Genomic DNA, 13,615 nt, shown 5'->3' with positions numbered 1-13,615 from the left:
CCGATATCCTCAAACGAGGAGTCTTGAGAAGATAGGTGGTCACTTCCTGCGATCTTCCGAGAACTGCGGTGAATCGCCAAAAGCACCGTGGGCTTCATCGTCTGCAGGGGTGTGTCTATCCCACTCCCTTAGGAGGCTCGTCTCGTCCGACGGCAGCGACTCCAGACACACTAGAGATGCCGATTAAGAGGCAGATGAAAATATTTACCAGACACAGAAACGGATAAACGCCACGAGCCGTGTATTGTTTAAATTTTTACGCAGCGATCGGCGCACTCGCGATGGAGAAAATTACCATTTTCAATTATGAACGGCACTTAAACTCAACTAAATTCGGGAACGAATTTCATCGTTGCCGAATGTACGACCGTCTTTTCTCATTATTGGTTTGTAGATTTTTCAAGTTTTCCGTTGTTTTGCACGCATCTAAAATTCAAATAGCAAAAATAAATTCGCTGTTTTAAGTACATGAAATTAGGACTGTGAAAAGGACTCTGAAAATTTGCAAAAATCTGAGATACCGATCAATGACAACTTCCCAGAGTCAGCATTTCAGATAAAAACATACTAATCAATTCATTCAACAATCCAAATGATTGTCAATTTCATCGACATCTTAGCTTAAAGCACTCACGAAAAAAAAACCTCAACCCGGCCGTAAATTTACCGCATGCTAAATTATCATTTTATAAGTCAAAATTTAACAGTATCTACAAGTTGAGGGATTGAATTTACACCCAGATGGGATTTATTCCGCGACTGAAACGTACAAACTAATCATTGATCATCGGAAAAATATTAAGGACGTAACATGCGATTTCAGGAAGTTTAAGAATCGAAGACTTTTGTTAAGGGTTGAGTTGAGAGAAGTGAATGTTTTTTCAACTGTAACCGGAAAATCTAGGCTACGTAACTGTTCTTTTTGATTAAGCTCAATCGTACTATATTTTCTCGTAGAATTTGGTATTGGTGCAATAATAAAACTGATGCGAAGACATCACGTGACTGAAAAAATGTGGTAAACCAAGCAAATAGATTAAACGTTGTAATAACCAGAAAATCTAGTATTGATAATTATAATTACATTAAACGAATGATGACTAAACAATCAGAACTTTTTTAAATAAGATATCTAGGTGCACGAGTTGCACATTTTTTTTCATATAATACTTCGAACGACATAATTGAAACCAATATTATAAGATTTTCTACCAGAAAATTTTCTCGTAAGTATAAAAAATGAAACTATTCTCATCGGACCATTCTGTACAAATAGGTCGGTTTAAAAGATAAAAATTCCTGATTGAGAGAAGGACCAGAATATCGAATTTTCTTAGATGCGAAAATCTTATTCTCAGAACGTAAGAATGCGGAATGTTCAAATACCGAAAATTGTAAACTTGGCAAGTCTAAATTACAGAAAGACAAAGTACAGGAAGGTCGTAACATGAAACAGAAAAATCGAGAATCTCTATACGATTCTATATTACCGAGAGAAATTCCGACGATTCTATAGTTTGACATTCTATGTCCTGACCTTTCTAATCTCTGTAATCACCTATCTATACTTTGAATTAAAAATTCTTCAAACTCTACGCATCAAGTCTTGGATTTTTTCAAAATTCGCCACCTATTGCGACCCTTCGATTTTTTCCGCGTATCCCCCCACACTCGGCGGGAGATTCGAAAGCGTCAGGTTACGGGGGTAGGTTTGCAATCGCCGTTGCCGTTGCCTGAGATACTTGAATAATTGCACGAAGCGTACCGAACGCGGCTCGAGCGTGTAGTGGAGGAGAACACGGGCCTGCGTCTGCTCTGTGCCTCTTCCTTCCCATGCGCCGGCAGGTAGGCGGGTTGGTTCGTATAAAGCAGGAATACGGACGCGGGGCGATAAGCGAGGCCGTGGGGGCCGCGGGGCCAGAGGGGGGCGGCCGCATACACGTGGCGGACCGTCTAGACCGGCGTCAGACGTTGTACCGGGTTCGCCTCGCCTCGCGAGCGTATCATTACGCGTACGTGCGACCGGACTGACATAACCCCTGCCTGACTAATTACGACGGACGAGCAGCGCAGGCGAGAACACCGCCGGCGCGGATATACGTGCATATGCCCAGGCCCACCGACCATGCCGAAATGGCGACAGGGACCTTCCGGTAGCGATGGTCGCTGGGCTAAAAATAAGAGACGAGACGAGGAAGATGATCGAACGCGGAACGATGGTTGATCGATTGATCGATTTTTTTGTATTTTGTTTGTTTTTTTTCAAAATTTGTCTGAACAGCGGAAAAGTTTTTGGAATAATTTGTAGTTTCGTTCGTAATGTTTTTCAATTTCGGGAGGAAATATTCACACTGAGAAGAATTCGGGAAAAGGGGGGAGGTTAAAAAAATTGTTTGAATATCGATGGAATTACGAAGAACGAGGTACGAGTTACCATTTTGCGCTATCGTCGATCCTTTTTTGATTATTGCAGCGCAAAATCAGTTTGTGAGGTTTACTCTACGTTTTTAGTCGAATAAGGATTTAACGTCAATTTGTTCTTGCACAAGCATTAAATTTACGCAGCAGTTGCAAGAAAATATAGCAACGGTGATCGTAATGAGAAAGAATAGTAACGGATAATAGACTTTCCGGTAACAGCTAGAAAACTAATGAACCGCAACTAAAAATTTCTCTCAGTGCGGTGACCTTTCACTTATTGTATCAAATAGGTGTTTTGTAAGTAAGACGATGATAATAATTGATACTGTAATCACGTGAATTGATATTGTATTACCTCGTTCGTGGAGGCAAAAACAAAAACCGACTTTTAGGAAAACTAATCGAGTTTTGAAAATAATTCATGCAATCGAAATTTGATTATTTTAGGTCATTCTGACGTTCCGGTGTATCCGACACTGCGTGCTTTGGGTGAATCGAAGAAAACGACTCGCTGGAAAGTCTGTGAAAAGGGCTGCAAAAGGGTGATAAAAAATCGTATCCGAAATACCGTACGAACGAATCTTGGGAATGAATGAAATGAAATCAAATAAGAATATTATTATGCCACAGCGAATAGAAACTATTAGTAACAAAAGAGGTTATATGGTTGCTATTAGATTATATTAATGGATTACCGAATGATTTAAAAATACTGTATTCAAATACTAAATCATTGAAAAATGAAATAAATCAATGGGTAATAATTTAGTGGTAATGTGTAAGACGTAATTAATTCAATGATGTGAAAATTCAATGGAATGTAAATATGGTTAATTTTGGACTTGTCTACTAGTCATAAGTATAATTTTCTCTTTTAATTAGCTGAATTATTGTTACTTTTTCTTTTATTTTTTGTTTTATTTAGTTATTCTAGAATTTTTTATTGTTAGTACACCAGTCCTATACGTACAGATTTTAGTAACATCCTGCAGGTTTTTACATTTGTACCTTCATGTAAATACATTTGTTATTTAATCCTGGTAAATAAATAATGACTATAATCTTGAGAACGAATCAAAAATATTGTAGGGGCAGAATGTTAGTAACTGTCTTCAACGTAAAACTGCAAATGTTTCGAGAATACCGCGCGATGCTTCTTTTACTGCCTACACTATAATATCTGTATTATCAGAATTAAATATTTTCAAACAGCGTCTCATTTTTCGATCAATTGACGCAAAGTTTTTCTTCAAATTCTTTAAATTCAAATACGTTTTTTATTCCGAATCTTAAACGCCGAGGACACACATCTGCGAAGGAAATTCTGGGCTTTGGCAACATGCGACAATTGCATATTTCCGATCTAGTAAAGAAATTGAGTACAGTCTAATACGAAATTATACAATATTTCTACTATAATTCATCCAACCAATTTTGTTAGAAATGGAACGACATCACGGAGCAGCTAGTTTTTAGAGCGAATAATTCGGTTGTTGTTACGATGCGCGATGCCTTCGGTATTGCGTACAGAAATTGTCTACCGTGAGTATGTCGTGTTTTGTAATAAATTCGACGGTTTTATTGTTGTTGTTGTTTTTTTTTTTTTTTTTTTTTCCTTGATTGAATCACTGAATATACCGATCATTCACGTCAAATACAGAGAAGACTATTTCAATTAATACTGTTCAAGTAATCGATATACCCTAGAATTAATTACGCAAATATAAAGGAGGCTTTGTCGGCTTTCGGTTGAATTTCCACGAGTTGGACAATTCGAAACTTGTGTTTGTTCATCGACCGTCGACGAGTGCAGAAGCAATTTCCACAATTTAGAACAATTAACTCATTATTATTGGGCATAACAATTGAATCGTAACAATAAGTTGATCGGTGGTTTTATTATACTCTCAGGAACAGAGAGTATTCGAACAAGACCTCTTCTGACGTAGTTTCGTCTAAAAAAGTCCTGAATTCTATCGAAGATCCAAAGTTTTGGGGAACGTCTTAAGAACCTTTGCCAAAAGATTTGTGTTGGGTATTATCGGGGCTAATTCAAAGTCGCACAGAAATTTTTACAACATTGACACCCACGCGTGTAAATTTTTTGTAAAATTGTTTTATTTATAATTTCTCAGGGTAAGCAGAAGCCGATGCAAATCTCGTTCTCGGAATCTTGGCTCATTCATAAAACTATTTATACGCATCTAAGGCGGACTCCGACTTCCCCGGCACGAATATCATTAAGTTCCGGAATACCTGAGACGTATTAACGTCACGGAGAAAGAGAAAAAAAGAACGAAGGAAAGAAGAAGATGCTTTCAACCAATTTTACAAATCCATTCAATACAAGCACCACGTGAAAATCAACCTCGCGTATTCGATCACGAAATCGCCGCGAGGCAGGTTAAACTTATTTGTTCGTACAAACAATGTTTTTTTATGTACATGTATATATAAGTGTTTTTTAATGCCATTACCTTTTTTCAGCCTTCAAAGATATCACGCGACTGCACTTTTAGGCTGTTTAATTTCCAGATTTCCTGCCAATCTGTTCATGCAGCTTTGATATTTCGCAACAAAAATTTCAAACTGCATTCCTTTCGTTCGTCGTGTAAATTTTCCCGCTAATAATATCGGTCGGTTTTACATAACAATAATAATAATACACCGGAGAACGGTCAGGCAAGATAGTTATATACTCACGTGCCAGTTTGTAAAGCTCCATCGGCTATTCCGTGCGCCTACTTCGCAGACTGTTATAAATTGGTGTATACGTAAGGCGTATTGTAAGCCCTGATCGTTGTGCAATTCTACGATAATAAATCAATAAACCTGTGTGCGCACATTTGCAAGTTCCTCCAACCCTGGACCGAGACGAGACTACAAGGTATGGTAATGAAAGTGAACTTCTCACGCATAGACGTTATTTGCGTAACTGGCAATAACAAGTTACGCGATCGTTTATACGTCGACAATGTGTTTAGTCTGAATTTGCGTCGATCGTGGAGCGAAGGAATGCCAGCCAGGAATAATTTTCTCGGTAGCAGTGGATCAGGGGCGCATAACGACGCGGTGTAACTGGTACAAGAGAAGAGTTGATGGAAAAATAGCTTCAAGTATGTTTGTGTAAGCTTATACGCCGTACACGGAGCTTACAGGTGTATAAGGTATAACGTGTGCAACACACTGCATCGGAAGAAGTCATCCGAGACATATTCTCGGGAAAGGTATTCTGACGCTTCCTTCCACGAACCGATTACACTATTGCACTTGTAGTTAACCCGGCGGTGAAGCCGAGCGACAATGGTCCCGCTGGTTCCGAGATGGTCTCCTGCATGTCGGTGGAAATAGGAGGAGGGACAATTTCAACCTCGGCATCGTTCTTCAATTTCATGTCCAACGATCCATCGTCCGGTTTTTGTTACATTGGTGTATCATTTTTTTTTTTTTTTTTTTTCTCTTCGTATAGGCGTAGGTATGTACGTACATCGACATGCCGACTTTATCTCCTCTTTTTACCAACCGAACCGGCTGCTTCGTCATTAGTCGATTATTCGATGATTCCGCACATTTCGTTTATGCACCTAAGGAAGACGGTACGCTGTACATATACCGGGACAATATCTTGAAACTTGAAAATGAACCGCGCATGCGCCGGGTAATTCAATCTCATTGGTCGACGAAATCTTCCCCCGGTGATATTTTTGTCCGCGATGCAGGCGGGCCAACGTACGAAAAATGTGTACGTTTGAATTTTCAAAGAGCGTAAGCATTGAATTCCGAACGTTCTTTGAAGAATCAACTTTCAGACCCGACAACAAATGCAAACCAAACCTTTCCGAGTCACTGCCTCAATTGTTTGAGATTCTAACCTCGAAAATTCGCATCAACCACATCGCCGCCGGAAACAGTTTGACAGCTGAAAACTCGGGATGGCCAACCTGCGCGAATAGCCGATAAAACTCGCGCATGCGCGGTTGATTTTCAAGTTTCAAGAGATTGTCCCGGTATGTACCGTACCTTGTACCCAATTTCACCGGTTGTTATTAAGAAGCCGTCTGCATCACGCTGCGGATGCGCGTTATTATGCATATATATATGCATATATATATGTTCATATTCCGCAGACACATAATGCACGAAGCGCTGCACACTCACTCATCCGGAGAGAGGAGGTTCAAACACCTCTGATTAGGCATGCATGTATGCGATAGGTGCGAGCGATTGTTGCGGGCATTCCCATGCAGACAGACAGAGTAGACTGGTTTCGAGACTCACAAGGCCATCCGGAATCTTCATCGCCATATTTCGACGAGGCGAGTTGCACGTTGCACCCGTTACGTCTGCTCCTCATCTTTCTTTATTGTTCCTCGAGTTATTTACTCTTCTTTTCCACTCCCGATTGAGGAACATGAGGCATCCTCGCGTGTTCGAGACCAATTTTTGAGACAACCATTTCGAGGTCCCGCACGATCATGGTAATTGACAGCATGCGCTGTATCTATACATATATATAAACAACGAAAAGCTGCTGGTCGAAAGATCGGCGCCAGTTTCGTTCGAAAATAAGCCCGAGACTATGATCTACGCGAGCTTGGCTGTAAGATGGAAACATTGGTTTGATTCTCGGTACACCAGAACCAGAGCAAGTAAAATAAATTTATAGGTCAAAGGAATTTGTAACATTTGTCGGGTTTCTTTTACCTCCCAGCGATTATAACTGTTCGTACGCATATCGTATAAAATGACGTCGTACCCGGAAGGTTTTACGAAAATAGACTCCACGGATGCAGTGAGGAGTGTAGTTGTTATCTCAGGCATAAATCTGACCAGTATATGAATAAACGTGCGGTACTCTTGGGAAAAACAAGTTGTTCCTGTGACGCACTGACTGTTTAACGCAAAATTAAAAAAAGATTGCTTTTCGGCACGGTATTGACGCGGAGAAAACGAAAGCTTGAGCTTGAACTTGGACGGTTTGAACCTTTCGGTACAGCCGCAAACCTTTGGCGCTTTTCACTGACCGCGGAAGCAGTTACAAATGCTAAACGAAAAATGCACCCAGTTCCTTAACTCTTCATTACACTAATCGACAAAATTTTTTAACAAGGAAGGAGGTTACTAATTTTGAAATACCTATCCACCCTCATTGTAAAACCATATTTATTGTAACTAACTGGTATTCATTGTAAATAACAAAACACCCTGAATCAAACAAGGTAAGTCGAAACGATAGACATCCAATTTTAACGGCAGTAGCTGTAACGCAAAAACTAGATCTGATCGAGTCAAGATAAATACGGTTTTGTAATGAGGGTAAATTATAGGTATTTAAAAACGAATAAGCAACATCTTTGTAACCAAATTTTATTCACTAGTGTACCGTGACACTATATATAACCTAATTTTTGTTCACAAAAACTGTATTTTTAGAAAAAGTAAAAAAAAATAATCATATTACAATAAAATTGTTCGGATCCAAAATATTCTAATATCAATTCTATTATACTAAACCTTATTCTTGACATAATCAGTTAAACGTTTTTACGTTACTCGGGAAAGAGTGAATTTTCGTTGACCAGTGTTATAAAACCGCATAATCGCAATTGACGATAGAGAAATGCCAGGGTGGCTGATGCTTGCGGTGCTGACATGAATTGTAGTGGTAAGCAAAGCAGAAGTCAAAGCAGAGTGAGCAAAAGAAAAGCCACCAGCCAAAGCAAAAGGGAAAGCAAAGGCTGCGGAGCCGAGGCAGACAGCAAACACACGGCAGTTTTAGACCACAAACGTTCCCTCTGGTTGTAAATCGACTCCGGAGGCTTGTCGTTAATTAATCCCAACAGCAGCGAGGTCGTTAATTTGTCAATTATACGAAAAGCAGATTTTTTTCCGCCCATGAGGGAGAGAACCCAGAGTTAAAAGAACGAGATCAAATTTAACAGTGCAAGCGATGCAAGTGAAAACTTTGCTCGAAATTGATACGGTAACACGGATGGTCGACATCTGATCATTTGAGTTTAAGTTTCTTGCTAACATCGGAATTCTCGTCCATTTGCAAATTGAATTATCCTCGCGATCACGTTCCGAGTATCCCGCGTGTTTTTATCTCCTGGGAGTCACGCATTACTTGTACGGCTCTAGAGTTTTTACAGCATTGCTATTTGACGGAAATACTTTTATATCTACTCTAAACACTGGCGCCTGAAATGGAGAAGAAACTATATAACGTATGTCTCGCCAGACAGAGAGCAATCGCACATGAAACCTCGTCGTCCTTAGCCTTCGATAACGGAAGAATGGCAACGCCACAGGTGGAAGTAGAAAAGCTGCTGGAACGAGGACTTTACATCACGCGCCAAGTGAAACCGTTTCGTGACTTCGTCACAGTTCCGTTTCACTGTTTACAGTGCAAACTTTGCTCTCCGTCGTACCATTATACCTAGAGATGTATGATGGCCGGTCATAAAATTGTACGAATGGGGGTGTAACAAACTTGCGAACACTCTCGAAACCCGGAAAAATTCAATAAATACGAGAATAAATTTAGTCAGGTATGATCAGGGTTACCGGAACGCCTTGTTGGCGCCCTGATCAACATCCAGTGATCGAATAATCGGGTCCCAGAAGCTGCGCCCTTTCGAAAAACGCTTCGACGAGTTGGCTTCCGAAATTCCCAGCTGAAATCTAACCGTTTAAACGCCCTGTGTCCGCGGCATTCCATTCCCGGCACGTTGTTCTCCCTGTCCAAGTCGGTGATAGGGCAGTTCCAGGTCTCGCGATGGAAAAGAACCGTGCGTAAGGTACGCATTACCGACAATTGGACCCTTAGGCCATAGAAGAGTGCCGGATGTGCGTACGAGGGAGGCAGCTAGCTCGACATAAACAATCCTCAAATGCCCTGCGACCGAGTAGAGATTCAACGTTGGACAGTGAATGCCTGGATGGATAGACGAAAACACACCAATGATCATCATCACTGTGATAATCGTGGTGCTTTGATATTACGGACGTATCTCCACGCACGAAATACTCGTATAATATGGGTCAAGTGGTCCTTCCTGTTTTCTACCGCACTAAATATACGTATCACGCGTACAGCGTCACACCGCTGGATTCTATTCACTCTAGGCCCTTAGAAACGGTACCATTCACTCGAGACATCAACGTCGGTTGGCCAACTCCGAGATCTTCGGTAGGCGAAACTAGTCGCAGGGAATCCGAAGCGTTGCATTGACTTGGCTCTCAAGCTTTTCGGACAACGCGTCGAATGTCATTTTTTGTTTTACAGGGTCTCTGGCGCAAAGACGCATTTATTTCACAGGCAATTTTTCGTCGTCATAAGGATTTTGAGTCTGGAATAAAGTAGATCGTTTGACGAGTCGCAAATATTTGTCATGCGCACGTTTTAGAGCTTGATCACAGATCGGACCTTCCGTAGTTTAACGTTGCAGCTGATGAATAATTCACGGGTGTTCGACATACTGTCGTAATTAACTGCTACCTAAGTTCCATCAATTATCCTGATTCCGAATGAACCCGCATCGCTGTAAGAGAAAAAAATTAACTTTCTGCAAATTATACTTTGGCGTTAAGCTAATACTACTTCGACGTCTCTTACGAGATTCGGATCTCCTACGAAAGCCTTTCTAATCGGCTCGTCTCGCAAGCAAGACAGGAAGAAAAACATCGTCTCCAAGCCAAGACGGTGAAAATATGGAGAACGCAAAAGCATTCGTCGTGCGAACGATAAGGCTCAACAATTCGAAAGGACGCCTTTTTACGACAAATATAAAAATATGACTTCGAAACGTCTTCGGATTTTATAACATCCGACGTCTTTTAGCCCTCGCTGTACTTTCTCGCCTGCAACGCGTTGTCCGGACCGATTTCAGGGAGAAACTGAATGAAAGCACGGATCGTAGACTAGGTCGTCTAATTGCCGGATAGAATCCGCTCGTTACGGTGCATCAGCGAAACTCTGTTTCAGTTTCAGGGGTTAACGATGCATCAGTCGGTGGTCACGCAGATCACAGTTTCACGTTTCGCGTGCGGCTCCGCTTCGCTTTGCCGTATCTGGAAAGGCGATAGTCTTGCTGCCGCAGGGTTGGATTACGCAGTCTGCAGTCAAGCATCGCGGCTTTTACCGCAGTCTGAACCCAGGCAGCTGTGGGCAGACCGGCTTTTGCTGGACTGGGCGCATCTTCCGCACGTTCCATCCGGGCCCGCATACCCGGCGGATTACAGGCACGCAGTTTCCGCTGCAAGCTCATTTCCGCGATAGTTTCACCGCCGCCGTTCAGCTACGGGCAAACACAATGCGATTGAAAGGCGAAGAGCGTCGTAAATAGACCCGCTAATTATTTCTAGCGTTCAATTTCCTGCCGTTTGTGATGCCAATGCGAGCCGCGGAGCTCCACTGAACCTGCATCGCTGCATGCAGGCTCCGTAATCGTCCGAGTTTCCGTTCGACGGTCTGAAAATCGTTAATCACCTCCGACAATTTCATCATCGTTTCATTTGCATAACTTTAGACTCTTCGCGCCGAAAGTATGTATTTTAAAATCTAGGGCAAAAGTCTCTTTGTATTATACCGAGAAGTAACCTAATCTTCTATATTTCTCTCTCTTTTTTTTTTTCATCCTCATTTAGAACGTACAAGGTTAATTTCTACGGTTCGGTATCGTTGAATCGTTGAATATATTTCTATTTTTTCCCAGAAGGAATAATGAGCCCCGATTTGGATTTGAATGGGAACAACGTGAGAGCACACCTTTTAAATATCCTCTCAGATAAAGGATAAACTTCGCGGACATTTAGCGCGGGGAAAAAAACGTGATGAAAAATAAAAACAGCATCGTGTCTCTGTTAAAAAACGCACGGCAAAAGCGAGTGGAAAAAATGTAAAATAGGTAGAAAATAACCAAACTCGCTATCGCTGTAAAGTTTGCCGATGAAATATCGCCGGCTATGCCGTGATGCAGGGGCGTGTTTGATTTGTCCGTATATCAGAGGCACCAAGGGACTTATACCCGCGGTATCAGAAATCAACGCACGCATTTATTTGGCACTGGGCCTTACAGGCGGCGAATTGCTGCAACAGGGTACCGAAATCAACAGGCTTAGCCTGGTCCTTAACCGCGACTAGCGCTAAAAAATCGCGCTCATTTGTCCTGTGTCAGTGATGTTGTTTTTTTCGTCTCCCTTTTTCGCCCCACGATGCACTCAGAATTTGCCGCTTCCAACGATCGGCCCAACTTTTTATACCGTCACGGTCAGGTAACTTGACGGAAGAAAGAACGCGGAGGATGTAATTATGTAATATAATTCCGAAAAAAGTTTTCTGAAATATAGCGGGCAAATTATACAATCGAGTTAAAAATTCGCAAAGCGTTGAACAAGCGGGAGGAAAAAATTGGCGGTGAATTTTGGTTTCGATTTTATTGAAATTCAGTTTTTTCTTGACCTCCTAAATTTTTTCGAGTTTAATAACGAACGAATAAAATATAATAGGAATAAATTTCTGCGCTGCTTGCTCTTCGTGTTGCGATTACAACGATTCCAATGTGTTACCGACAGACATGTGAGACGCGATTATCCTCCGGAGGCGACCGAAAGCTTACGCAGTCCGCGCGTTAGCCGCAACTTCAGCCTCAGTGTTATGCGATAAACGTAAGAGGCGAGGAAAAAAGGGGAAAGAAAAGAGAGGAGAAGAAAAAAATTTATATCTTGGGTCTCGCTCGAAAGGTTTTCGCAAGCGTCGTAGGGATCGTCTGTGCAGTGTCCTTCGGGACGTATTACAGTAACCCAAAGAATCATCCCAGAGGGTGGTTGAAAACAAAAGACCAGCAAAGGAGCTTACCGATTTAGAATAAAAGAGGAAAGTTAAACATTTTAAATGGTTGAAAATGCAGGTAATTTATATTAATAAACCGATTATTTCTCACGGGGAAAATTCAAACTGAAACCTTACTACGGTTTTTCAAAATGATCTTTAAACGTAGGTGAAAATTCTTCTCTCCGTAAAGTGAAAGAAAATGAATAGAGGAAAAAACAAAAAATCAATTAATACACGCTCTACATCGTGGCTGATTATGCTTATCTACTGTCTTTTTATTTCGTTTTTTACCACGACCGATAATTTTTCTTCACTTCCAAACAACGCATGTACGACGTAACAGTTTTTTTTTTTTTTTTTTTACACAATTGTAAAAAATTTACCTGGGAACGCGAGACTTTTCAAAGGGTTACAATCTCGGTTATGATACGGTGTTTGTCGCAAGAGGAGAAGAAAAAAAAAAAAAAAAAACAATTTGAAAAATAGTTACAAGTGCTGTACGAGTTCCGAATAGTGGTTTTTTTTTTTTTCTCTTCCTTTTTCCATCCCCGCAGAATGCCGGGATATCTTCACGCACGTGTTACAATTCGCCGGGGAATTTAAGGGACGAAATTCTTTCCTCGGAGCATTTACCGATTCCGCTATCTCTCCGCCGGTTCGAAAAACGAATGAACATTATACCTACACCAAGGCCTGCAGGTTCCCTGAGCTGTTAAGATAGGTCTGGTTTTTTTTTTTTTCTTTTTTCTTTTTTCTTTTCTGTTTTTTCTTTCTTTCCGCCCGGCCCGCCGTGCACATATATGGAAGGGTCAAGAGGGTCGAGCGGCCCTAAGGGGCCGAGATATGTCGCTTGACTAATTTTCACTGGCATCCCCGCGATAAAAAAAACTCGCCTATATAACAGCGCACGGGCGCGCACTCGGCGAAAGATATTATATCCCTCGATAGCGGAGGGACCCTTCGTGAGACGCGGACGGGACGGCTAATAGCCTCGTTTCGCTTGCCAAAACTATTTCTTCGGATTTTATGAGGCTTATAAAAATGATATCACCCGACTGACTCAGCCTAAACACTCCCTTCCTCTCTCCCTCGGTGCCCTTCGGCTTCCCTCCGGGGATCCAGACACTCGTGCTCCCTTATACTCCAGAAATCCCGACAGATGCTCGCAATACTCGAGATTCTGATATACTTACATACGTATACACGTGCCTGATGCTGGAGTGGTGGTCGTTAATCGCAGAAATGGAAGGCGAACTCGGATAGTGTTTTTTCTTTTTTTTTAACATAGTCGACCGATCGACGAGCCGAACTCGTTCCATTTTATACGTTGTATATTTTTTCGGTCTGAGAATAAAAAGT

The 13,615-nt window shown here is 41.5% G+C and overlaps 1 protein-coding gene across 2 annotated transcripts in view; it reads right to left on the bottom strand.

Moving 5' to 3' along the window:
- LOC107223198 (angiogenic factor with G patch and FHA domains 1) overlaps nucleotides 1-13,615 on the bottom strand; it is a 53,196-nt gene that overhangs the window by 3,476 nt on the left and 36,105 nt on the right. The window contains exon 8 of one of the 2 annotated variants that reach the window (XM_046729820.1): nucleotides 114-170. The exons of the other annotated variant lie outside the window; for it this stretch is intronic. Within the exon in view, the coding sequence (XP_046585776.1) occupies nucleotides 129-170 (42 nt within the window). The 3' untranslated portion in view covers nucleotides 114-128. Of the gene's footprint in view, nucleotides 1-113; nucleotides 171-13,615 lie in introns of those variants that run through there. 2 annotated transcript variants of the gene reach the window in all.

This window comes from Neodiprion lecontei, chromosome 1 (assembly GCF_021901455.1).
Source record: "Neodiprion lecontei isolate iyNeoLeco1 chromosome 1, iyNeoLeco1.1, whole genome shotgun sequence".
Classification (NCBI taxonomy): Eukaryota; Metazoa; Arthropoda; class Insecta; order Hymenoptera; family Diprionidae; genus Neodiprion; species Neodiprion lecontei.
Note: the sequence above shows the minus strand (reverse complement) of the source record. Positions and strands in the feature narration are given on the sequence as shown.